Raw genomic sequence first — 26,281 nt, forward strand, 5'->3', positions numbered from 1 at the left:
CACAAAGTGAAATATTTCCACATTGTGAATTGATTTACTTGTGCATACAATATTCAATGAGATGCAAGATTTTTTTTTTTTTTTAAGTTACTTTAACACTTTATTTTCTTAAATACCACAGAATATTAGTACAGTCAGTTACACATAGTTTTGGAGGCAGATGACATTCTGGTCCCTCTCACCCTGCTTTTCTGAAAGAGATAAAGGGAAACCACAGGTTGTATCAGAAGCTACGTTCACACGATCACACACACACGCCCACGCACAGCTATCTTTGTGAGGACATTTACCGACATTATGTATTCACTGTCCCACAACTAACGCTCTCTCACCAGCCCTTAGCGTTAACCCCGTTCTAATGTTATCAGTAAAACCGTGTCTTAACAGCCCATTGGCCAAAATGTCCTCTCTCCGATAGTGTGACACCACAAAAGTGATCCTCACAAAGATGGATGGACAGGTCTCACACGCAGACACACACACAGAGTGCTGGCCATATTCCAGTGAAGTTCTCAGTTCGGTTTGCTCTGCATACAACTTGGATAACCTGTGACAGAGTGTACAAGTCGCGACAAGCAATCCGTCAGTTAGTTCCGACTGCTCCTTCCCACTTTCAGCGAATTTGTTGCCTCCAGTGTGAGGGAAACAAATTCTAATCCCATGAGTAATTGTGTTGGTCCTTTTCACGGTCGGGACAATAACCTTATGCAGCAACTGGTGAGAAGACGTCATTCACAGATTGGGACTGAAATCACGAGCCCACGACGGAGCCTTTCAGTGCAGCGCTAGACTGCGTGTGCAAAATCACGCACAAGAGCTTCGATCTCCTTTCCCACCAGTCTACACCTGCACAACAAGGGAGGTGTCACATTTCCGAGGATCAACACAAAACCAGATAACCACTTCAACGGCCTCCATGCATGTAAACAAAGCCAGTGTTGTCAGCTACAATATATACAGTACAGTGTTGATTCAGGCAGTGCATGATGAGATCAGAAAGTCCACAGTTAGGAGATTTTGTTTTTTTTTTTTGTTTTTTTTTTCCTAAGATAACATGTTTGCAGTCTGGAGGTGAACATAACATTTAAAAGAGTCTAAATCTGACAGCGCGTCTCTGAATCCATCATTCAGCAGCACCATCCCTGAAGCTACAGCAGATTCATTGGCACGTTAAGCACCATCACGAACAGAGAGCGCCGTCACAAGGAACCGAGATCTCCTCTGATAACGTGAGGGAGATCCTGCACGATAGAAATCCTCCCCGCATTATCGGCATTATTTGAGAAAACAAAGGGACTCTTCGGTGTGACGGTGCGAGTGTGAAATGACGTATTCATACCCGCCGCGGTCTGACGGGCGAGACACTGAACACAAAACACGCTTTTAAAGAATGCAGCAAAATAGGAAACGCGCTGTATTCCACCAGAAAATAAAAGAGAAATGTGCACTCAGTTGTGAACGCAACAAGTCGAGAGAGAATGAGATGCGAACAACTTTCTAGAGAAATACAGCTTATTTACAGGGTAAGAAAGAAGTGCAAGGCTAAGCTTCGATAGACATTCACACACTTAATATACACAGTATATACCAAAAGACATGCGTAGAGGCACATACATATTCATCATACAAAAACAAAACGTACTCAAAGCAGAACAACAGTCAGCCACGGCTTCTACGACTCAAGTCCGATCAACCGACGGTGAAAAAAGATGCACGCGAAGCACTGACATCACGGGATGTGAGAAGGCAAAAGCTGAAGTTCCAGCCCTTTGAATAAAAAAGATTAACATTGTTACGACAACAAAGAGACATCAGTAATCTTCCCTCGACCTCTTAACCAATACAGAGTGCCAGCCTCATTATTTTCTCTTTTCTTTTTTTGTTATCAATCAAAGGGAAAAAAGAAAAAGAGGTACAATATTTGGTTTTCAAATTGGATTGGACTGGGTTCAGACATTTGGGCTGCAGTGGTAGTGCAATTTAAATTAAAACTAATAAGGAAATTAAAAAAAAAAGAAAATCCTGCTCTGATGCCTAAAAAAGAGAAGGACAAATCTGAAAAGGGAGTGAAAACGGTAAATGCCAAAAAAAGGTCGCTCAAGAAGAACGTAAAACTAGATTGGAACTAGCGTCGTTAAAAAATAAATGCTTGGCCGATTTGAAATGCTGTTTTTGATTAATACAGTTGAATTATTCTAGATACATGAGAAACTAAATCTTAATTTACCAGCTCACCTGGACCAAAAGACCGTTTTTTTGTTTTTTTGTCCGGTGAAGTCAAACATCCCCTCCTGCAGACTAATGGTGCAAGGACTTGTTGCAGTGTCGGAGTACTAGCTGTATTGCTACAGACGAATTACAAGATTCCCTTTTTCTCGTAAGTCACAAAAACACACACTCAAACACTGTTTAGTTCACTGTAGTTTGGCAGATCACACGGAGAGGAAATAATCATAAGTCACTGTCACAAACCGATAACTTTCATCGACAAAAAACATCTGAATTAATTTTAAACGGTCACTACAGACTAAAATAAATTCCTTCTCTTCCCCACCCCGCCCCCGCCCCACTTCTACTACATCTGTGACACAACGGCGCTCCACCTCGGCCCGCTACTCCTCCTTGTCGTGGGAGGTGGCGCGCACGCGCTTGCGCACGCAGAACGCGGTGAGGGCACTGCAACAGGCGGTGAAGATGAAGAGCGCGACGGCGTCGTGCGCCAGGTCCCCGTGGAGGCGCTCGTAGAAGGGCCGGCGCTCCGTGAAGTCAGTCCGCAGCGCCTCGATCTGCGTCAGGGTGCACACCACCACGAACACGTGGAAGATCTGGTGGCCCTGCCCAATGAAGTCACACCGACCGGGGAACAAGCTCTCTGGGTGGGGGCAGCAAAAGAAGTAGGCGCCGATTAGGAAGAAGAGCACGTGGTAGAAGTGGTACACAACGGTCGGGTCGGAGCAGCCGTCGCGGTAGCAGCTGTAGATGCGATGGACCACTGGGCTTATGTCTAAACAGTAAGCCAAGGCCGACGGCACCACTTGGAATAGCTTGTTGACCACCTTGGGCAGCTCAGGGCTGGCGTACTTCCCGTAGCAGCAGCCGAAGCAAGTAAGCCAAGCCAGGAACGCCGCAGCGGGTAAGAAGAACCCTCGCACCGTGGTGTGCAAATCTTTCTCTATGGCGTAGTAGTAGTGCGCCAGAGCGCTCCCATACTGGTAGACGGCGACCCCCACGTAGTCGAGGAAGTAGAAGGTGTAGTAGGAGAGCTCCGACTTGGCCGAGAGGAGGTGAGCAAGAGCGCTGCAGGAGAGGTAGGTGAAGGCTGCCAGGAGCACGATGAAGAGGGGCTGAGCGTGGGGGTCTCGCAAAAAGTCCACCGTCTCCGAGATCTCCTGCCACTTCACCAAGATGATGAGGGCGGCCAGCAGGTGGGTCCACACGTTGAGGGTCTCGTTGTGCCTTTGGAAGAGGGTAAGGAAGTAGTAGCGCCAGCTGTGGTGCGGCTGCCTGTAGCCGGTGAGGATGTGCTTCTCGCGGAACACCCAGGGCACGTCGGACACCTTCACGGTGCAAGGCAGCGTCGGGAAGGCCGACTCCAGCAGCTGGGGGATCTGCCGCAGCTGCTGCGCGTTGATGAACAGGCGACCGATCTGCTCCATCACCACCGTTGCCATGGCGAACTGGAGACTACAGAGGAGGACGGGGAGAATGAACAAACAGGCAGTTAGTCAATACCTCTCTGGCTTCTGACCGCATTTGTTTCCAGGTCTGTCGGCACGTTTAGACGCATGTGTAGACCACAAACACAAGGCAAAGTCGTTTGGTCAGTGAACAGAAAGAATAATCGAAAGCTATTCTGCGAGTTATTTATTTAATTCAGCAAAAAATGTTAGAACATATATGATTGTGGTTTCTGTTTTATATGGTTGCAAACTGACACATCTGTTTCGTAAGGTTAGCTGAACAAAAACAAGACTTTTAATGTGTCGCCTAAGGAACTGTCCTGAAAACAAAGAACATGTTGGTCGATCCTGAAAAGGACCGCAACTGTGTGTGTGTTTGTGTTTGTGTGCCCGCATGTGTGTGGGAGAACAGGCTCAAACACAAACACACTTCTGCAAACAGTATTAAAGCGTGAGCACAAAGTACAACAAAACCATTTCCTACGCCTCAATCAAGTGTAGCCATTTATCTGTCTTTTATCTGTACAGCCAGAGGATTGTAAAACGAGCCAAACATGTGCTAAACATTCATGTGGAAATCATTTCTGAACTTATGCTGTGTGAAATTCTATATAAACTGGTGTGAAAGAAAAAAAATGAACACAAAATAATGAAATGGATAATTAATTGTTGACAGTTCCCATTGCCTTTTTTCCCCCATTAAAACTCACAATAATTGATTTTTCTTGTTTGCCCACTTGGGGGCAGTGAAACAATTTGACAAACATGTCATGGTGATGTGCCGGTGGTCTATTTTTGACTCTTGGGACAACAATGGTTGCCGCTTTTTTTTTTTTTCAAAGGAGGAACCTGTTGAAAACAAAGCAACCTATCACACAGTGGTAAAGGGTACAAAGTGCAATGCTGGCCTCTGTTCAGAGCGAATCCATTCCCTTCAATGCATTAGTAACAAAAAACAGGCGTTAGTGCAGTTTTAAGTGTTTCCATTTGGACCCTGGTGTCTCTGGTGGCCGACTATTTAATTGGTGTCTCTGAGTGTTTTCTCAAGCCTCCGAGATGCTCTCCACAATTACGGATCACGTTCATCACGGGATGGTTGCTCACCACACGACCTCAGCTGCAATAAACCTCTGACCTTAGCTGTCTTCATATTCATAAATTCTGTCTGGTGACTGGAAAACGGAAGATGGCTTCCTGGAGAACACAGAAGTTGACAAATCCATGCTTTCTACACTGGTTTAAGAGGTGCATGAAGGATTTGGAAATGCTTTTTTTTTTTGCAGAAGTGAAATGCTATAAAACACAAGGTGCTAATGGTGTAACCTGACAAAAGCATCTGTTTTGGGGTTAATCCGGTAACAACCGACTACGACTGACATAAAATAAATTCAAAGCATCTTCACCCGTTTGCCAAGATGGTAGTTGTTTGGTTCTTCATTCCCAAACCTAAACTATTTGTGGACAGCCCCTTTAATTCCTCCCTTAAAGGCAGCTTTTGCACTCCACGCTGTTTGGGTTGTAATGTATCTACTGTACAGTATGTGCATTGTGGTTATGGGGCTAATAGGGTTAGAATGAATTGAACATTTCTTAGACTTGATCCTGGTCTTTCTGGGTTCTTCTGCTTTCCCCCCCCCAGAGGTGTGGTGAGGGCAGAGAGCTGAGGCAGCAGCCTCGCAGAGATCAGGCTGTGCGGGGTGAGCACGGGCCGAGGAGGATGAGGAGGAAAGGCGTGGAGTGATGAATGGAAGATTACGCAACATAACCCCCCATCCATCGTCCACACCCTCGGCTTCCAACAATGGTCGCAGTCGTTTAAAATATTCATGGTGGGAGACATAAAAAAATAAATAAATAGATAAATGATAATAAGAAGAAAGCGCTCGACTGTAATAACCGGCTTTAGACGCGGGCCTGTATGTGCGGGCCTGTTGCAGCGAATTCCTCCCCAGCATTTCTGCACCTGATCGGTCTGTCTATTTAATTCTGGCAACCGAGATATATTTGCATCCGCCTTCCCACCGACGCTCCGCTTGCTTTAGTCCCCTCCCGGGTATCACGGGCCTCTCTGTCTGTGCGGGGTTTGCGTTGAATAAGAAACGCCGCTGAGCGCTGATCGAGACTGACAGGGGGGGTTGGCGTGCGAGGCGCATCTATCTCACGGCACGCAGCTCTGACATTTTATCAGAAGCAAAATGCATCACAATACGACCGGACCCGGGGAGATAGCGCTGACAAAAAAAGGCACGTACCTGTGGACGGTGGAATCAACCCAAAATCTTAGATGTGGCAGTCGGTGAAGAGAGTGGAGCCGCGCGGAGCATGGAGAACATTGTTCGGAGGGAAAGGGGTGCGCGGAGTGGAGGATGACCGAGACGGGGGCAGAGCCAGGCGGCTGTCACGGCGCAGCCGCTGGGAGGAGAGGAGACGCTTTGACTGACCTGTCTTCTGGCCAATCCGCAAACGCGCTGCTGCTCCCCCACTCAGACATGGGTTCGACCAATGGCAGCAGAGCAGCCGAGCCCCACCATCTCTGAGCGCAAAATCTTCCACTGCTGCCATACTTCTATCAGTTAGTGTCAGCCTCTCCAACCTGAGCTGAATACGTGTTAAAAAAAATATTATTTCTCAACTTAAAAAAGGTGGTACATTTTGGTATTATTCAACAGTTCAACTTTGTATACTGCTTTTTAGTCATTGTGTTATTGTGATATATCTCAACCTCCATGTGCTGTTGCGTGTCTGTGAGGCTGTTCCATAGAAACAAAAACAATTGAATTTGTTAAGGGTTGTCCTATGCATAATTTCCACCCTAAACCACAAGACCCAACAGGTTTCTCGCCACACTGGCAATAATAAATTGGAACGTGCACACACAACTTTGAAACTACGCTCCAATAAAGTTTGAATTGCAGCCGTGTGCTTCTGTTGCGAGTGAGTGAGGGTTTCACGAAAGGTGCCAGTGTCTCAGCTTCGAGGTTACCTTCCACACTGCAGCGAGAGCTCCACTGGATGTAATTTGGTTATCAAAACGAGCAATTTCCCTGCCTGGTTGGCGAGGTCAAATCAATTTTATTGCCCGTGTCCTTCCTTTGTTTAGCTCCCTGTGTGACAAAGCCTCCTTTGTTAGCAGCAGCGTTTCTGAAAGATGTGCATTGTGTCTTGAGTCTGACCATCCTACACAGTGTATATTCCTCACAGAGCTCGATACAGGGCAAGCCTATGTTAACCATCAGTACGTGTGTTGGCTTTCTGGGTATTTAAACCACTCTGGGATGACCTGGGCCTTAATCTGCTATGGAGAGACGGAAAGGGGCTGCTGCACACATAAATGTATATGTTGGAGTCGTGGGGAAGAAGTTATTCCAAACCTCCAGAAGAGGCTGAGAAAAGGTTGTTGAAGGCGAGCCAGCTCTTGTCCCCTGTGTGGTCACACTGGTGAGAAACACTGACTACACTATGGGACATCGTTCTGGGCTGATGACTCCAGCAGTTTCTTGCAAACACATGACAAAGAAGGATTATGCGGCAATGTCTGTGTGTGTGTGTGTGTGTGTGTGTGTGTGTGTGTGTGTGTGTGTGTGTGTGTGTGTGGCAGTAAAGGCTCCAACAACCTACAAAATGTATAAAGTACTAACTAAGAATCATGTAAAACAAAATAAACATGAGTGTGGACATACATTTGCAATTCATTTATTGGTTTGTATTAATGAGTAAAGTTCATTTATCAGTATTTCAAAATTAGGCAGCGTCTAATTCTAGTACCTCATGAGTGAAATCACCAAACTGAATGAGGCCTTAGTTACACTATGAAATAATTTCACTGGGGAAAAAAAGCTAATTTACCTTAAGAAATAAAATGTTAATGCATCAAAAGGATTTATACCCAGTTAAAGAAAACAAAAATATGAGAAGCACTGAATGTAAAGCAAACACAGGGAACTGAAATAACAAATAAAAAACCAGTCAAGCAACTCTGAACTATTTTAAGTGTAAACAGACAAAATTGCTGACAAGGATTCTGACTACTTACACTGTACAGCAGGGGTGTCAGACTCGTTTTGACACCCCTGCTGTACCAGTTGGTGGTGGTTCTTGGGGGCTGGGTCTCCTGACCTGACTCAGGGCCCTGGGCATGGTCTCACTCATATTTAGGGACATGCATTAAGAAGAACATGGGCTGGACTGCTCTTAGGCTCTATCACTATGTGCCCTGTTGTTGACTTAGCTCCTCTACTGGGATGCCCTTACCCTCGTGGACTCTCCCATCTCTCCAGAGATCTGCACAGAACCTCAATCCTGAGCACCACACGCCTCCTTTCCTCTGTCCATCCTTCCACATCTTCTCTGCCCTTTGCTCTCCCACTCTATTCACCGAGGTGTAGCACTGCCCTCCCTGCCACGCAAGGTCACTCCACTTAATAAAAATCAACAAACTAGCTCCCAGGGAGGGCCGGTGATGGTCACACACATGCAAAATATTCAGCTGCAAAAATAGAACTGCATCAGTCTCTATAATGTTGACTCCCTGTGGTGTTTAACTATGTGGACAAATGCAGGCAAAAATAAATAAATATTAATTTTAGTTTGCGGGCCACATACAGCCCAATTAAGTAACGACAACTCCAGAGATTTTCCATTTGTTTTAGGGCAAAGAAGAACGATAACATGAGGAGAAGGTTTATATTTAATAAACTATCCTTCGAACTAAAACAGCGAACAAACTAGGAATAGCAGTTATGTCATTTTCACACTTTGCAAATTGATGCTGTGGCCACTTTGGTGTTGGTGAGCCACTTCTGGCCCGCGGGCCACATGTTTGAGACCTGTGCCGTGCAGCTGTGCGCGTAGCACACAGGCATTTCCTCATATCTATCTGAAAAGTCAGAGCTGAGTGATATACGAGTCCCCCTGCTGTCAGAAAAGTGCATTCAATATTTTCAAAAAGACTCACATCCTTTCTGGTTAGTAGGCATATGAGAGTCTGTACTAACTCATGGCCCCTGCAAGAGCGTGTAATTAATGAACTGTAAATTAACACTCCTTCTTAGTTTGGGAACCACTGCTTTAAGCCACTAGGTGTCAGCAGCAATGTGTGCTTTGTTAAATTATTGGATAACAGCTTTAGTTATTATACCATCCACCAAATGCCACAGAAATACTAAAAGAACCAGCCCATCAAATTGTGGAAATAAACTTTATTAGAAAAACCTCAGTACTGTATCATACAGTCTCCTCAAACTTACAGCATTATCAACAGTTTCTAACAGCATATGATGGAGTACGATGACCAGTTGAAAAATTACAGTGAAATAAGCTGCCAAAGTGAAATCTACAAGGAAAGAAAAACTCTAAAGGAGTAGGTAACACAAATCTAACCAGTACAACAGACTTTAATTCAACAGCATAGCCAGAACTAACACAACAAAGAACTGCAGCAGTTATAAAAACTTATCTTTGGAGATTGTCTTCCAGATCACCAACAAAAAAACAGCTTAAATTAGCTCTCCCTTCCCTTATTTGCCTCCTTGTTCTTCCTCACTTGCTCCAGCTTCTTGTCCTGTTTTAAAAAGAAGACGAGTCACAACACTGGTCTTCATTTCGACATCAAAAAAATGGGAAGATTAGGAAAAATTCGGAGCTTACCTTCTCCTTGAACTTCTCATTGAGAGCTTCTTTCATGGCAGAGCGGTTCTCTTTGTTCGCCTCCATCTTCTGCTTGAGTTTTTCTTGCGTCTGCTTGCTGAAGTTGCAGTTTTCCTCGATGGCCTTCTGGATGACCTCCTTCTCGTGCTCTCGTTTCTCGGCTAAATGTTTAAGCACTTCGGCCTCGTAGCTCTGATGAAAAAAAAACAAAACAAAAAAAAAAAAACAGGAGAGAACATGAATCCTAACCACGTGCGCTCGACTCACATCTGCTCGCAATTAATGCAGTTCATCTACATACCCTGCGTCTCCCTTCAGCAGCCTCCAGTTTCTTCTTAATCTCATCCAGTGACATTTCCTTTTTCTTAGTTGGGGACAATGGGAAGTCCCCCTTAGCATCTGGAGTTGAGGGCATTAGGATGACCTCAAACGCTTGACCTGATGCGCGCTTGTTCAGCTCCTTCACTTGGATGTCTGTAAAAACGGACACTTAATGGCACTTCTGTGTCGATGTGAGGTCAGACATGAGGAGAACATCAAAACACCTGAACTGAATCCAAATATGAGGCGCACGTTTTATTTACGAGATTAACAATAATAAACTGACTGCCAAAAACAGTCGTGTGAACTAGTCGGACCAGACAGGTGATCCGCAGTATCAACAGCCATTCTAACACGGTGCATCCACTGAGATTCACTGTGTGTCTGAGGATAATTAAAGGAGGTTACGCCCGCCATCATCTCATGGGTCACGGCTCTTCAGAGAGGTCAGACAAGAACAATAATCCCTGCTGTGTTGCAGCATTTTGCATTTCCAGAGCAGAAAGGAAAACAAGGCAAGCCATTTTGCAGCATTAAGTCAATGCAACCACATCAAAGGACTTCAGTTACAGGTTTATGGCTCAACAACACATTTGAGTCTTGCATCTGTCTTGCAACTTTACTTTGCACAAAAAAATCTGGCTTTTACATACCCTTTGTGTTGCATTTTGAATCAAGAGTCTTTATTATCATTATGAGAACACGACAGAATTTATGCAGAGACTCCTGGCTTAAAAAAGCATTTAAACAGAACACTTATAGCTTATAAAAATATAAAACATGGTCTGTTTGACTGTCAGCAGGTGTGTGTGCGCCAATTCACTTATTTTAAAGTTATTGTTGTTAGCCAGTTTGCAGTTTACACTTACCTCCAAGGGATGCCATTTTGCAGAAATGTCGTCTTTAACACCACTGCAGGAAAATATAAGGAAAGGAAAAAAATAAATAAATCTAGCCATCCACTAGAAAGAAAAACACTGGTCTCAGCTCATGTTTTAACAGCTCATTGATCAAGCATGCCAGGAAAACTTTATTTATTTATTTATTTTTAACAGTGAGCTACAGCTACATACTCTGCACTGAGAAGACCTAGCTTTTTTACTTTATTCCTGCAACACATACTTAATTGGTTATTGATAATTCATTCATTTTGTGTGCCCAGTTTTTTACGGCTTGCACATGAAATTTTCCAAGGTGCACTCGGACCAAAATGGCGGGGGCGGTGCAGAGGAAAACAAAAATAAGATGCAGAAGACCTCTATAGACACACCCACGAATATAAGCTAAGAAACAAAATGTTTTTTTTTTGCAAAAGTTTAATAATAATAAAAGTTAAAATACTCGAAATAAGCAAAGTTATTTTGGTAGTTAAACATAACGAGGCATGGCACTAGTGAACGTTACATAACTATGACAACAATAACAACATTCATGAGTGAGACTTGGTGCAAATTAACTTATTAACTTCGCACATATTAATAGAAATCTATGCCGATTACACAACAACACTTTTTAGACAATTTTTCAAATGTTCCATTTTAAAAATGTGCACGCACTAAAGCAGCTTTGTTGAACGACGGACATAACTACAAACTAAGTTAATTGACTTCTGCATCAATGAACAAAAACCTGAACCGAGCATAAAGTGACAGAATCTAGCTTTTATCTCTACCCACTTTCGGTCTGAATGGTCTGAGAGTCTGATTAAACATCTGCTTGTAGCTATTGTTCTCACCGTCAAGTGCTTCAGCTTGAAGAGCAGACCTCTGCCTCCCCCTTTCTTCTCCTCTGTTCACCGCCAACATCTGCACCTTCGCGCAAAAACCCACCGGCCGTAAACGTCACCAGCGATGCCTGCGTTCATTGGTCCAAATCCACCAATCACAGCGGGAGTTGTAACTGTAAGCGCCAAAAGGAGGGGGGCAAAAAAAAACAAAAAACAAACCACAAAGCTGGCATCATAATGTTATGTAACTGTCAATGAAATCATCCATCCTAGTATGTGATGATAAATGCATAACACAGGATTTTACTCTCACTCATCGAGTAGCTGGGAAGTATTAATACATGGTGACGTATAGTAAACCTCTGTTTGATTCTATTTCACTGTGTAATGCATCACAGAGGTTCATTACAAGATTGATGCATGGCAGTATCAGCACCACGGGGAGGCAGTGTCCCCTCCACTTCATCCACTTTATCCAGTCACCTGCATTATATAATAAATAATAATACGTAATATAATGTGTAATAATAATGCAAATTAAGCACCTGCAGCTATCCTTGTGTAAAGCATATTTTACTAAAGTAAACTTTTATACTTTTATTACTTTAATGCTCTACTACCGTCTCTATTGCATTGTAAATGTATTCACGCTGGCATCATTATTTTGTATGCTCTATGGATCTGTGTAAAAATATTTGTTTTGCAACAACCAGAAGATAATGCTGTGTTATCAATTTGCAAGCAGCATGCAGTGTGTTCAAGGTAGGGTTAGGGCACTGTGTAACATTTGTTTTGTAAATGTGTTGTGAGTTTGTCGGGGCCTCGTTGTGTTTTCTTCGTTAAATGTGCTTGTCCTTGCATTTATTTATCCCTGGAGGTGCATTTCTCCTTTTGTTTTTTTGTGTGAAATAGTTTCAGCATCAGCAGTTTGGAGGGCGGCTTTGGTGTGACAAATTTGTTCTTAGAGAAGGACGACTCAGGACGACTCAGACCTAATCCATCCACAGTCACAGTTGAACACAAATTACCGCTTTGACCCGAGTGCTCGGTGTGACAAGATCTTGAAGAGATGACTGCTCCATGCCTCTGGTAAGTTTGGTCAGGGGGAAGGTGTTTTTTTGTTTTTCCTCTTGTTCTTCTATTCAGACTGCGTGCTGCTGCAGTATGTTCTATCTCTGACACACATTTTCTCCTCGGAACATTTTGTCTTGCGGGTGTCCTAGAGAGTCTCAACACACCCATGTCTGGGCTGACAGCTCCTGAAGAAAAACGAGCTGTTACCTTGGTTACTCATTTAGCAGTGATGTGCAAATGACACAACTATTTCCTCATAAATCTGATTCAAATGCTTGCAGTTCGGATTCACAGATGCTTGGCAAAGAAATACAATTATAAAGAAACCTGGTTTACTTACAACCAGAGTCTTGTTTTGTTAGTTTTGTCTTTCATTTCTATATAAAACATATGAGAATTGCTCTTCAAGTGAAGTACTTGATCCCTAATTAATCTCTGATTTCAAAGAACAAAAAAAGAAGAAGCTCTCAGTTTGATTTGATCCAGTGCTGGATAAAGTTTGTTAGTGAGTCAGCAGCTTTTAGCCCATAACCTTATAGCTCCATCATGTGGCCAAGCATTGTAATTTCCATTTTAGATGGAGGGGGAAAAAAATGCAAACATATTTTCTTTAAATTGAATAGAATTTTCTACTTTTTCTTGTGTCAATTGCACACAGATCCAGATCAGGACTGAAACTGCATCAGAGAGGATTTATTTAACAACTGAACAAACATCTATCTATCTATCTATCTATCTATCTATCTATCTATCTATCTATCTATCTATCTATCTATCTATCTATCTATCTATCTATCTATCTATCTATCTATCTATCTATCTATCTGTGGAAACTTCAGGCAAGTTACAGCTCTCATCCTTTTCATTCTTCCCTGAAGAATTCATTCATTCAGGAGTTCTGCCAAATCTAACCCTGATGTTAAAAGTAATGACGGCCATTCACACAACCATTAAGCCTTCCTGAGATGTCCTAGTTCGCTCATATATAGCAGCTGATTGGACAGAGACTCTTGACAGTTTAAATAGGTCGACGCAAGTGACTGTGCATCTCTGTGTGCTTCTCTACAGTGTTACTGAATATTGTTAGTTACTGTATAGCACAGTTATAGTGTCAGAGCAAGCTAAGTGGTAACTGAATACACGTCCACACACAGGTGTAAAGCATTATGCACATTTGTTGTTTCTGTTTCACCTTCCTCACACCCAACAACAAAGTCTTTTAAAAGCTAAAGCAAGAATATTTTTTCTCTTGTGCTTCCTTTTATGTTGCAGCCCTTGCTTACGGGGTAAACTACAAGAAAGTCCTTGGAGTGAGTGATGAAAGAGTTGAGATGGATGCGAAGGAAAATGTGATTCTGGCAACTCCATCCTACAAACAATAAAAATAGAGAGGCAGACATCCGATGCCAACTGCTGCTAGCCAAGTGAGCTTGCCAGTGCCAGAGCAAAGAGGTAATTACTGAAGTCTCAGTAATGGCCAAGCGGCCGTGCCCAGTAGCTGAGAGAAGTTGGTTGTACATGGCCTTTAAAAAAAAAAAATGAAGCACCAGATCACCTGCACATTAACAAGCAAGGATACACCCTGAAGAAGACACATAGGCCTGTTAAAACCTCACGGGTTTCGATAGGGAAGTACCTGTATGATATGAAAATGAAGCTACTTTATGACAGTTACACACACTCATGTACACGTGTACACAGACACGTGTACACGTGTACATACACGCGTGTTACACACGCCTAAGCATTATTGAACACATCGTTTACACATGCACAGGCAGATGCTGAATAAAGAAAATGTCGACTCCAGATAATTTTCCCTTGCTTATGCGCCGCATATAGTTCATACCCACTTTTTGCGCCACTGCTGACAGGTATAATAAAATTGGCCTTGAGTTTGACATGTGTGCCATAGAATGACAGGGTTCGACCTGACTTCGCTGTCAGAGAGGAAGTTCTCATGGATGTACAAAACTGGTATTGGTAAGTATGTACAAAAATAAATAAGGAAACAAATAAAATTTAGTTTGCTGCCATATGCATTGTGAATATTATCTTGCTTTACTGGTTTATAATATTTGTTTTGCACATGCTTGCTACATGTGCTCATATTTAACTTGATGTGCTGCAAAAAAAAAAAAAAAAAAAAAAAAAAATGGCCCACGACGATTCAGTTTTTGGCCCTCCACTGTGAACAATTTGGGCACCACTGAACCAGAGTGTCAAGCCATATGCCAGGTCCAACACTGAATTGTCACATCGTCACGGTCAATGTTACTTTCCGCTGTCAGTGGTAAAACCACTGACCACGCTGTGGCCCAGTAACATACTTGTGTGTCTTTATGTGGCTAACCCAAATACCCCCATAGATAACATCTTGTTACCAGACCCCACAGAACCCCCTCAGAAGACCCATGTCCATGTCCAGCCCCAGCATGTCACATTAAAAGTCTTCCATGCTGAGGAGGAACTTTATTTTGAAAACCGGTGGAGTGAGTCGACAGTGTGTGTCTGTCTCTCCGTGTGTTTTGGCCGCACTCTACTGTACACGACTCAAGACGAAAGGCGTCGGCAGACTACCGGGAATTTAAGGATTTTAATGTCAGAATGGGGGCTTGTTTGGCCTTGTGCTCTTTAGCCAGCTGTGTAAGTATCTAAAGTTGTTCTCCTAGACATTAACAGAATCGGTTTCTTTTGTTTGTTTGTCCTGATTAACCCGAAAAGGCTAAACGGAGGATAACCTGAAGGTGCTAACGTGTCAGCTGCTAACACGAACCTCTTAAATAGCCAGTCATGAGTAAAAATAATAATATTCAAGCTGCAGTTTACATTGGTGCTACTGTAACGTTAGTTTAAATGAGGGTGTTAGCTTGGCCAGCTAGCTAGTTAGTCAGCACTGGTAAAAATAAATAATGACAGAGGAGCGGGCCGTTTGCTCAAAGATAACACAAAACGTCAGATATTTAAAGCTAAAGACGTGTTAACACGTTGAATGTTAGGTTAAGTATGTGATTCGTGTAGTCCTCAAATTAATTACTAAGCTGTGTCTTTTGCTGAAACTGTGTCGATTAGTCTTTATCGAATGAGGTCAAGTTTGTCTTCCTCAATGCGTGGACTGTGTCCTGCTCATAAAAGCTAATGGGTGCAATTATGTTTGAAATTGTGTCAACAAGCTGGATTAATAACAGGTCTGAGTTGTGAGGGTGTATTGTGAATTTGGTTGTGTGACCCATATCCACTCTGATCACGTTTAATAATTTACAGGCCGAGCGTGTTTAGTAGGAGACAACCTGCTAATCGCTGGCTTAATTCCAGTGACTCATGAAAGCACTCATTTATATGTTTGGTTTTTAACATCCTGTTTTTCCCCAAGCTTGAACAGTTGCTGTGGTTTCTACTTCTTCTTCTTCTTCTTCTTTACAGGCCTCTTGTCTGTGCGGCTCAGCACCATGTCTCCTGTGCGGCTGCTGTCCCTCCTCCAACAACTCCACCATCACCCGGCTGGTGTTTTCCTTCTTTCTGTTGCTGGGAACTATGGTGTCTGTCATCATGATCCTTCCTGGAATGGAAACGCAGCTCCGCAAAGTGAGATAACGTAACGTTTCTTCGACCACGCTCGCTTGCCAGCTTGTTATGTGCACTGGGGAAAACTAATTCTGAAATAAATATTTGCGAGTTATGATGCTCATTGTATGTTGCGAGAAACGTTTCGAGGATATTGCTTGTGGTGCAGTTGTATTGAATTAAACACAATATCTTTGTTCATTTGACCTATTTTAGTCCGACTATGTCCTACTTAATGATCATACAGTTGAGTTCCCACCTTTGGAAAGGAATCAATAATAGTCATGGAGTTGAATTTAGTGCAGGGTTGTTATATTATGATGCATTAGTTTTCACTATGAACTGGCAAGTGAGCGTGCATGTCTTTTGTATGAATAACATCTCATACAAGATACTACTTTTGATGGCATGCAAATGATCTATTTTGCCTGTGTTACATTTATATCATGTACCATACTATGACCTATTGTCTGTGCTGAAAACTATATAACTGAGCTCATTTTTAAGTTTTTTTTTTTAAATCTGATTTTCTTCTCTTTTGTAGATTCCGGGATTTTGCAAGGGAGGAACGACCATACACATTATTGACAACCAGGTCAACTGCGATGTCCTCGTGGGCTACAAGTCTGTGTACCGCATGTGTTTTGCCATGACCTGCTTTTTCTTTCTGTTCTGCGCCATCATGATTCGCGTCCGTAGCAGCAGAGACCCACGTGCAGCTCTTCAAAATGGGTGAGAGCTCGCTGAGATTATATCATTCACATCTTTGCATTGATTTCCTTCTGTCCGTTTTCTGTGCTGATGTCGCGTTTGTACATGATTGCGTTTCAGGTTCTGGTTCTTTAAGTTTCTGATCCTGATCGGGATTACAGTGGGAGCTTTTTTCATCCCCGATGGAACATTTCACACTGGTACTAACATTTCCGTGAAAAACTTAACAGTCTGCTGTATCTCTGGGAAACATACAGTAAATGTATTTTACACAGTTTATGCTTGTTCAGCCGTATTAATAAGCTCCGCGCTGTTCCTGTTTCTCTTGCCCTTCACAGTGTGGTTTTACTTTGGATTGGTGGGATCTTTCATCTTCATTCTTATCCAGCTTATTCTCCTCATTGACTTCGCTCACTCCTGGAACAAGGTGTGGGTAGGAAATGCTGAAAATGGGGACAATAAATGCTGGTTTGCAGGTAGAGCATTTACTAAAACACTTTCTCATGTTGGGCTATGCACCTGATGATTTCACTTTTTATAATAGGAGCAGGCATAGTGTTTGAAGAGAGTTGGGTAAGGATTAATACGTAGTAGTTCTGACACTCTGGCAGTACTTGTTTAGAGAGTTCTGAGCATATTGGCGTGAACAAGGTGCAGCAGGTCTTGGTTTTTGAGGGAAACGGAGCAAGATCACGCTGATCACGCTCCGTTTTGCGTTTGAGTGTGATCAGAATAAGTTCTAAACAAAAATAAGTCAGAGTGCAAATTATTCAAAGCAGTTGAAACGTGGCAAAGCTATCGCACCGAAGACCAGCATCCAGATGTTAACACGGAATTCGCAATGAGTTCAGTTTAATTTTAGAGAAACATGCACAGAGTAATCGCACCCTACACACAGCAGCTGCATGCGTTGTAATGGCCATGTGATCGATTTTATTTATTGATCATAAATTTTACTACAGAGAATTGTGAAATTTGACTTGATGGTACCTACTACATTCCTCGATTAAAGTCTATTGTCAGAGTCGGTGTCTGATTTTTATAATGCCGCTTATAGATGCTTGTTGTTGTAAATTTCAGGGCTGCTGACTTTCACCTTCCTTCACTATGCACTGGCCTTCGCCGCCGTGGTGCTTTTCTACGTTTACTACACGCAGCCCGACGACTGCACGGAACATAAAGTCTTCATCAGCCTCAACCTTATCTTCTGTGTCATCGTCTCGGTCGTCTCCATTCTGCCAAAGGTTCAGGTACGGTGTGAGAATGGGATCTGAGGATCTGAAGTGGTCCTAAATATTTATTTGGCGGCAGCGAGGATGTGCTCCAGTCTCGGTTGACGTTCTGCTGCTGGAAGCACTTTCATAGTAAAATAAACATTTATTTGAAAGCAGCTTAACTCAGTTTATATTCTGCCGTTGTTACATCTTGTCCAGTTAATGTGCTGCATGTTTGTCCTGTTAATTGCAGGAAGCTCAGCCACACTCGGGTCTGCTCCAGGCTTCTCTCATCTCCCTCTACACCATGTATGTCACTTGGTCTGCAATGACCAACAACCCAAGTGAGTCTCCTCATGTCTCAGTCCGTGCTCTTTAATAGTTTTTTCTTCCTCGGTGGTGATAATACTCACTGTTTACTCTTCATATTTACTTGCTCTTTAAATGCCACAGTATTTGTATCATAAAGGTGAGTTTTGCTATAGAAACAAGGAGCGGCTTTTTGCTAGTAGTTAGCGGCTTTATATTGCGCGAGTTGCCTTTTCCCAAGCAAACGGCAACACTGGCAGTGTTGTGGTGGTTGTAGGTTTAGTTTTGTTGTAACTATCTTGCATCCGTTTACACATGACACTGGACACACCCGCGTAGAGAGGTATTTCAGTTTTCTTTGAATAGATGCAAATCATCTTCGTAGAATCTTTTCCAAACTTTCCCAGTACTTTCCTGCCTTTGCAACATGTTTTATATTGAAACAAACCCATGAAAAACATTGACTGGGAGCCACAAGAGCTATTCAGTAATATGTGTAAGTAAGTGTTTCCATGATCCAAAATATAAAACCAAAACAAAGGCAACTGGACGTGTTTTCTTGAAGACACTTCAAGTAGCTTCTTCAGCTCTAAATGACCAGCAGGGTGTTTAGGCTTTTATTAGGAGCATGTGTGGTTGGAGAGCCCACCTGAAACTCACCTGACTGGAGTCTGTTAACACTTGGAATTAGAGGATATTCAGATTAACCTAGATAGTGTCTGATTTTTCAGCCCATCAACCCAAAATTCAACCCTATAGTTTTATTGTAGAGAGTAAGAAGACCTCTTTTTGCATTTGTGACATTCTTCAAATTTTTTTTTTTATTTCAAAATAAGTGAATTTACCATATGTTGCCCTTATGTGGTCAACAAATGTAAACACATTGTCACATTAGACAACATTAGTTCACTTCTTCATGGTGCCTAATAAAGCAGCTAATCTCAGCGTTCATGCAGAGGTGGACCTGACATTTGACCTGAGAACGTTTCCCTGATCTTCACTAATTGACTGAGTGAAAACTTCTCACCCTCTCTGAGAGGCACCGGAATCAGAAACTTACCCCGACAGCATTCATTAACCTTCATTCATTACTGAAGAAGCTATGTGGATGAGAGGTGAAGCGTCGTGAAGAAAAATCCAGTTTCCTTTGTTTTGGATTTATTTTTGAATCTACCACCTGGATGACTGAGAATATTCATGGTGTTTTGATTTTTCAGAGCTGACAGTAAAATTCAAGAAATTGCTATAAGAGTAATTACAACTTAGATTTATGGACCTATTAAATGGACATGTAGTTTATTTATTTATATATTTTTACAGCCATTAATGTCTAAATAGACTCAGTTTGTGGTTCATGTTCATGTCAAGTGTTAACAGGCGCACCTTGTAATAATTATTTTATTTATTTATATACACATATTAGTATTATTATTATTATTATTTAAATGTGTGTGTGCTTTATACTTCATAGATCGCAAGTGTAACCCCAGCCTGTTGAGTCTAGTGTCGTCTGTCAACACCACTCAAACGCCTGGCGACAGCTCTACAGAACCGGTGCAGTGGTGGGACGCTCAGGGCATCGTCGGTTTGATCATCTTCCTCTTCTGTACTCTCTACGCCAGGTAATTTACCTCAGCCATCAAAAAGTTCATTGTGTGGTCTGTTTTTTTTTATTATTATTATTTTTCTTTTTAAACTCAGTCTTTCTGTCCCTCCTTTAGTATCCGTTCATCCAGTAACACCCAGGTGAACAAGCTGATGCAGACGGAGGAGGGCCAGGGTTCAGGTGGAGAGGGGGTGGTGGGAGAAGACGGCATACGCAGGGCCGTCGACAACGAGGAGGAGGGCGTCACCTACAGCTACTCCTTTTTCCACTTCCACCTGTGTCTGGCCTCCCTGTACATCATGATGACTCTTACCAACTGGTACCAGTAAGTACTGACGACAACGCATAAAAATGAAGGGAAGAATTCTGACGGGGAAAGAAAAGGTTTAACCTTTATGAATTACCTCAACTTGTTTGCCTGTGAGCAAAACATAACTGCAGTGGACCAACCAGTTTGATCCTCAGCTACAAATACAAATCAGTGTATGCATTAGTTACAAAATGATGAGCTATAGACAAAAAACAGCCAAGAGTTAGATGTGACTGTTGTTACCCAGGTGTTACACTCCTCCAGTTCGGCCACAAGAGGGCGCACTACTTCACCTGAAACTCCTTCATACTTAGAGCACAGATTGAGTGTCAGTTTATAAAAACCGTTTCAGTTTAGGAGAAACTCACCCATTTGGATTAGTTCCGGATGAATTTCAGTTCATATGTTAGGCTGAAGTGCTGTGAACTAAACTGTGCTCCCTCCCCTCTGTGTGTTCCCTCCAGACCAGACACCACCACCCAGGCCATGCAGAGCAGCATGCCAGCTGTGTGGGTGAAGATGAGCTCCAGCTGGCTGGGCCTCGGGCTCTACCTCTGGACCCTCGTCGCCCCTCTCATGTTCCCTGACAGGGATTTTAACTGAGCACGCCATATTTTTAGAGCATTTTTTTTATTTTAGTGTGTTAGGCAGTTTGAAGGATGTTATCAAAGGATGAGATAATTCCCTTTCATTTTCTTCTCTACAATCGTTTTGATTGCCTCCGCTGTTGTTGTTTTTGTGTTGCTTTACTTCTCGGTTTATTGAGTGTAACAATCATTACAGATGTTTAGACAGAGCTTAAGCCATAGAAAGTTGTTTTATTCGTCGATAACTCACATTGGCAGGCTACCCTCTACCCCCCCAGGCTGTGACAGTGTGAGCTCCCGAATCTTTGTGCTCTATCTTTTTTTGTTACTGAACTACACAAGAGGCTCGACAACAAGACACGTTTCTCAGTACGTCAGCTGTTTTCCTTTTACTTTCAGTCCTTTCAGGTCTGACCTTTCTGATTGGAGGGGTCTGGAATAGCCCTGATTAGCTGGACGTCTCTTCATCGGGGGGGCGACGAGGGGAGCCCCACTCGGGAGCCCCACTCGGGAGCCCCAGGGTGAGTTGAGTGTCAGAGCGAGATAAGAGACTGATAAGGGCACGCCCTGCAGACCATAACAGGGTTTCCCTCTTGCTGCATGCAAAATCTACGTCATTGCATCTTGAGCCAGAGAGTCCTCGTAGAAAGACCGTAATCTCAGCTCTTCCTTGTCCAACCTAAGCCATCTCCGGTGCTAAGCTTTTTCCGTGTCTGACTGTTTTCTGCCTCGGATGATCACTGGAAACAATCTTTACCTGTGTCTCAGTGTGTTCGCAGCAGCGAGACGTGTTTTGGTCCATAGCACTTAGCAACATGTACTGGGATGAAAGGGTAAACTCCACACTGCCTGTATTCTTAAAACAATGCTACTATTTCCACATGGTCGCAGGCGGATTTGTTGAGAAACAAAAGGGATTTTAATCTGTGCAATGTATGAAACATTAACGATGCATTTCAGAAATGATGTTGCTGTTAAACGGTATTGACTGTCATAGTAATTTGAATCGTTGTAACGGTGGTACTGTACTTATGCATTATATAGTGATTACCTCAATTTCAATATGAGTTCAAATGCGATAAATATATTTTGTACTTGTGAAAAAAAAACAAAAAACAAAAAAGTTTTTGGTACGATCCTGAAAGTGTTTTTCTCTTGCGAACATTTCACCGACCATTAATCAGATGTCCTGTTCTCTGGCTGAATATGAATATCGTGAATGGACTTTTTCAGAGTGTTCTGACAAAATGAATTTGGTTTCCAATCTTTGTTTGTACGTTTGATCTCACTCGGAAGATTAGTTGACTCGCCAACGGTCGATTGCAACTTAATTATTTTTTTTTCACACTATGTTATTAAGTGCCTTTTTGTAGTCCCGCGTTTCAAAAAAAGAACTCATCACGGACGCCGATGTGCTTGTTATGCCTTGCAGTGTGGTGAGTCAGTCATTGCATGCCATAAGGCACTGGGCTAAGCTATGAAGGAATATTGTAATTAAGGTATGTACTCGGTTTTTAATAAAAATATGAACTTACTCTCATTCTTTGTCTTGTTGGAGCCTCAGTAGAAGCTTTAGGATTGTGTCCGTGAAGTACACAACATGAAAATGTTAGCTTCTTTTACTTTGATGGCAACACAATACCGATACACATTAATATCAGAGCTGCCACTTAACTTGCTGTGGGTGAAGCGTCGTGTATAGACGACACCTAGATGTGAGCAAACCATTAAATCTATTTAATCTATCGATGTATCGATGAGAAACTACTGACACACATCAACCACTGACATTTTGACCTTGTTTGCTAGTTACGAGAAGCCCAAAGCTGAACTGAGAATGTACAGGTTTCACTACATAAAAAGGCGATGCCTTATTTCCCTAACTCCACGTTAAACCAGCACGTGTGTGACCTGCCTTCTCCTCTCAGAGGAGCGGCTGTGCTCGCCAGTGGGTTGCAGTCACTGCTGTGTTATTCTTGCCTGGCTGGTAGACAGGACATGTTGGTTTTGGCTGCTACACTCAATCCAATTGGCACCGTGTGGAAATGTTTAGGACACGCTGCCTCCTGTAGACTTCCATCCTCCCACAACACCACCCTCCGCTCAGCCTATCCACAATTACAATCCTAAATTGATGGATTGTGTCACAGTTGTGGGACCCAAAAACTCTTTGAGGAGGAAGCGTTGTGGGGTAGACGAGAACACATAACTGTGAAACCATAAACAAACAACCATGGGAGCAAAAAAAGAAGAAAAAAAAAGATTTTTTTTTTTTTTAGGCTCAGTTTTTACTAATTATATGTGCGGTGTAAAAGACAGAAATTGGCAACACACAACAAACTCCCAAGTACGGGCAAAGCGATCAAACGCAAATGATACTTTGCAAATAGTACGTGGTTCTTATTTAACATCTGCATATAATACAGTAGTATGACTCTACTGTTCTCCACATCAGAGAAAAGTAAGCGCTTTAGAGGGACTATTTAGCAATGATGCACCAAAAATAGCGGATTTAATCACACATGAAGCTACAATGGTGCACATTACATGAATGTTTTGCAGAGGTCGTCCTTCTGCTTTTTGCAGCAGTGCACTTCACACTACCCAAACATTTGACTTCACTTCATGGACGAGGGTGCCGGTCAAGTCTTGTGCAATCATCATCCGATGCACAGATGTTCAAAATCACAACCAAAGGGGCTGATGGGATGTCACTCCGCTACCAGGAGTAGACACGCATCTGAGTTTGAGCCCCAAACTCTTGTGCTGCTTTTTCCTGTTTTAGTGACTCAGGCATATAGATTGTGTTTCATCAGACTAAAGAACTCCTTGCACTGTTCTTCCATTAGTCCCATTCGAAATTTAACAGCCTCCGAACACAGCCAACAGCATCTGAGAACAAATTAGCTAAGCGTCATAAATCGCACTTTTATTTCCCCTGTTATCATCAGGTGTACAAATGTGAACCCGGGTTTTCTCCCAGGGCAGATTTAAGACCCTCTCCATCTTTGGCCATTGGCTCCGGTGTCATAAATCCCACCTTCATTTCCTCTGTTATCATCAGATGCAATTTGTCGCTGTAATAAGAGATCAGAGGCTGTAATGTGCTGATTACGAGCCACTTAGTGTAGCTCGGCAGCCGTGCTTGGTTAGGCATCCGGGGATTTTTAATTGCAGATTGACTGAGACAATGGTTATCACTTGCAGTGTTAGCCCTGACCTTAATCTCCACTCCCATTTTCCCACATTAGCTTGGAAATGTCAGTGTTTAGCTGCGAGAGCGAAGTGATGTGGTAAAACACGCACTGCAGATCATTATGATATTTTGGCTTTCAAATTAAACAAATGAACTGTGAATGGTACAACTGATGATGCTGCTGGTTTTGATTAGGCATTGTTTTGTGAGATGATTGTGCATCCCTGACAACTTATCTGACAGAATGACTGGAAATGCCCGTCTGAGGTGTAATTGGGTTTTAAGAGTGGAATCCAGGCCCATTAAATTATGTTCTGCATGCAGGGGAGCTAATTGAGTTTGGACCCTGCTGGCATACTGCATGTGCACTGGAAACATTTACCCAACATTAAGCCCCAATTAGGCTTTTCAGGATGGGGAACTTGTTGCTGGATGTTGGGAAGTGACAACGCTGATGCTAACCAGAGGAGACCGTTAGTGTTGTTTCTCTCCAATGAGTAGAATATGTGCAGTAATAGATATGATTATTTCTAACAAACTGATAAACATCCTGTGGACTTTCCCCACTTTGTTCATTCCCTCATTTATTGGCTATTATCCTAAGCTGGAAGTCTGAAAGTCTGAGAGCCTGTGTGTGTGTGTAGGGCTCTCGTGTGCGCATGCTCTCCCCGAGCTCAGAGGAGCAGCTAATGCAGTTATATAACAGTCAGTGCAGCCGGAGTCTGCTGTGAGCCAAATGCCAGGCCAGTCTGGTTACATAAGCCTGTCAGAGTCATATTGTAGCAGCACGGAGCGCTCGCACCACAGCATGCCCCTGCTCTCCTTTCGCCGTCACCGTCTTTCACTTCCTCCCACTGTCTTCCTCTGCTCGTCTACCCTCTCCTCTCTTTTTTTTTCTTCTGCACCTCTCCTCTCCTCACCCACTCCCCTTCCCCTCCCCTCCCCTCCCGCTTTTCCTTTCCTTTTCTTTTTGTCTTTGCTGCGGCGCTGTTCTCAGCACAGAGAACAAAGTGTTGGGATGCAGATGCACAAACAGCTCCAAAAATGCGAGACAAAAAAAAGAGCAGAGCTAACTGTACACTCGCACAACACTTTCTCCTCTACTGCGCGTCATGACATGTATAATTCAGTTGTGGGATGTCTGGCTGTTTTAACATGTTTTTTGTTGTTTTGTTTTTATGTTTTTGGCGAATATTCCTCCATGGCATGCCTGTAATAATGTACACTGGGTGACAATGAGACGGGCTGCCAGCCACCACCACCTGTGCGCTTGGATGTTCGCTGGCCTTTGGAGCGCCATTCGATCCCCAGGGTACCACCAAAGCATGCAGTGGGTCAAGACTGCCGCGCCAAAGTGACCTTTTCCATGCTGGACCCTCATCACTTGGCCTCCTGTGGCCCCTCACATGTGAGCAGGTTAGACTAGACAGGTCCGTCATACCAGGAGGAAACGCACTCAGAGAAGAAGCCAGTCACATGTGGGCCAGCAAGAGTCATCTAGGAGAAGTTAATGGATTACTGGCCTAAGATTCTTCAACTCCCTCGTGTGGGATGTCAGAACTAGTTTGGTTTGACAGTTCAGGAGCAAAGTGGTGTCAAAGAAACTACTGCTGCTGAATCAACGAAAAAAAATTGATCAGGAGGCCATGACAAGTCCAATTAGTCTCCGAAACTCGTAATGCATGGTGGCTAATTAGAATTAATAGTATTAACCAGGAACTGCGCCTTTCAACCAATGACCGCCTCTGACACCTCATGTTTTATTCATGAGGTGGGCTCTGCGCGCCAGCCCACTGGTGGAGGCTGACAGGAGGGCGGCGCCCACCGGACCTGCCGTGCGGGGTGGTGCGGAGCCACGGAGTGTGTTTTGCGTACAGGGCGAGATGTTGTTTTGTTGTGGCGATCAGCTGAATGTGGCATCGCTGTCCGGTCTGACACAACAGTGGGAAGCGCGGCGAGCCCCTCCGGCTCCCCCTGCACAGAAACGCGGGCGCAGGGCAGCCGTATCCAGCGCATCTCGATCCAGGAAATGCGGACTTGTGGCCCTTTCGCTTCGGGATAAATGGCTGCAGCGCACGCACCGTAGCGAGCTGGTAAATATTAACCGTGACGTTAATGTTTGTGACTTAGTTTCGTTTGTGTTGCGGGGGGGCTGTCTGTCAGAGAGAGAGCGAGCGAGCGAGGAGGAGTGACACACGGCGTGAAGTTCAGAGCATATCCCACCCGCTGTTTACACAGCGCGAGCGTGTCATGGAGTAAGTACGTTGTGGTGATGAATTAAAAGATGTGTTGCGTGTAGTCAGGGGCAGTCAGTTCAGTCGGCGGATTTTCGGAGCC

General features: G+C 43.4%; 4 protein-coding genes across 7 annotated transcripts in view; 2 read left to right on the forward strand and 2 right to left on the reverse strand.

Annotated features, from left to right (window-relative positions):
• Positions 1–69: 69 nt before the first annotated feature.
• Positions 70–6,099, reverse strand: paqr7b (progestin and adipoQ receptor family member VII, b). Its single transcript, XM_047598599.1, has 2 exons — positions 5,933–6,099; positions 70–3,684 (listed from the first exon to the last, which is right to left on the reverse strand). Exon 2 carries the CDS (start codon positions 3,669–3,671, stop codon positions 2,613–2,615), a length of 1,059 nt encoding a protein of 352 aa, XP_047454555.1. The 5' UTR covers positions 3,672–3,684; positions 5,933–6,099; the 3' UTR covers positions 70–2,612.
• A 2,764-nt stretch (positions 6,100–8,863) lies between these two features.
• Positions 8,864–11,488, reverse strand: stmn1b (stathmin 1b). Its single transcript, XM_047598600.1, has 5 exons — positions 11,383–11,488; positions 10,517–10,559; positions 9,628–9,800; positions 9,327–9,518; positions 8,864–9,240 (listed from the first exon to the last, which is right to left on the reverse strand). The coding sequence occupies exons 2-5, from the start codon at positions 10,530–10,532 to the stop codon at positions 9,181–9,183; spliced, it is 441 nt and encodes a 146-aa protein (XP_047454556.1). The 5' UTR covers positions 10,533–10,559; positions 11,383–11,488; the 3' UTR covers positions 8,864–9,180.
• A 3,461-nt stretch (positions 11,489–14,949) lies between these two features.
• On the forward strand, positions 14,950–22,288 carry serinc2l (serine incorporator 2, like). Its single transcript, XM_047598597.1, has 10 exons — positions 14,950–15,093; positions 15,871–16,032; positions 16,556–16,743; positions 16,843–16,922; positions 17,061–17,198; positions 17,803–17,972; positions 18,190–18,280; positions 19,717–19,867; positions 19,967–20,176; positions 20,626–22,288. The coding sequence occupies exons 1-10, from the start codon at positions 15,055–15,057 to the stop codon at positions 20,762–20,764; spliced, it is 1,368 nt and encodes a 455-aa protein (XP_047454553.1). The 5' UTR covers positions 14,950–15,054; the 3' UTR covers positions 20,765–22,288.
• A 3,487-nt stretch (positions 22,289–25,775) lies between these two features.
• LOC125016243 (transcription factor HIVEP3) overlaps positions 25,776–26,281 on the forward strand; it is a 37,141-nt gene continuing 36,635 nt past the window's right edge. For 3 of the 4 annotated variants that reach the window (XM_047598593.1, XM_047598592.1, XM_047598591.1), the window contains exon 1: positions 25,776–26,037. The gene's annotated coding sequence lies outside the window, so the exon portion shown is untranslated. Of the gene's footprint in view, positions 26,038–26,099; positions 26,200–26,281 lie in introns of those variants that run through there. The other variant, XM_047598594.1, reaches the window with a different exon arrangement.

Source organism: Mugil cephalus, chromosome 11, assembly GCF_022458985.1.
Source record: "Mugil cephalus isolate CIBA_MC_2020 chromosome 11, CIBA_Mcephalus_1.1, whole genome shotgun sequence".
Lineage (NCBI taxonomy): Eukaryota > Metazoa > Chordata > Actinopteri > Mugiliformes > Mugilidae > Mugil > Mugil cephalus.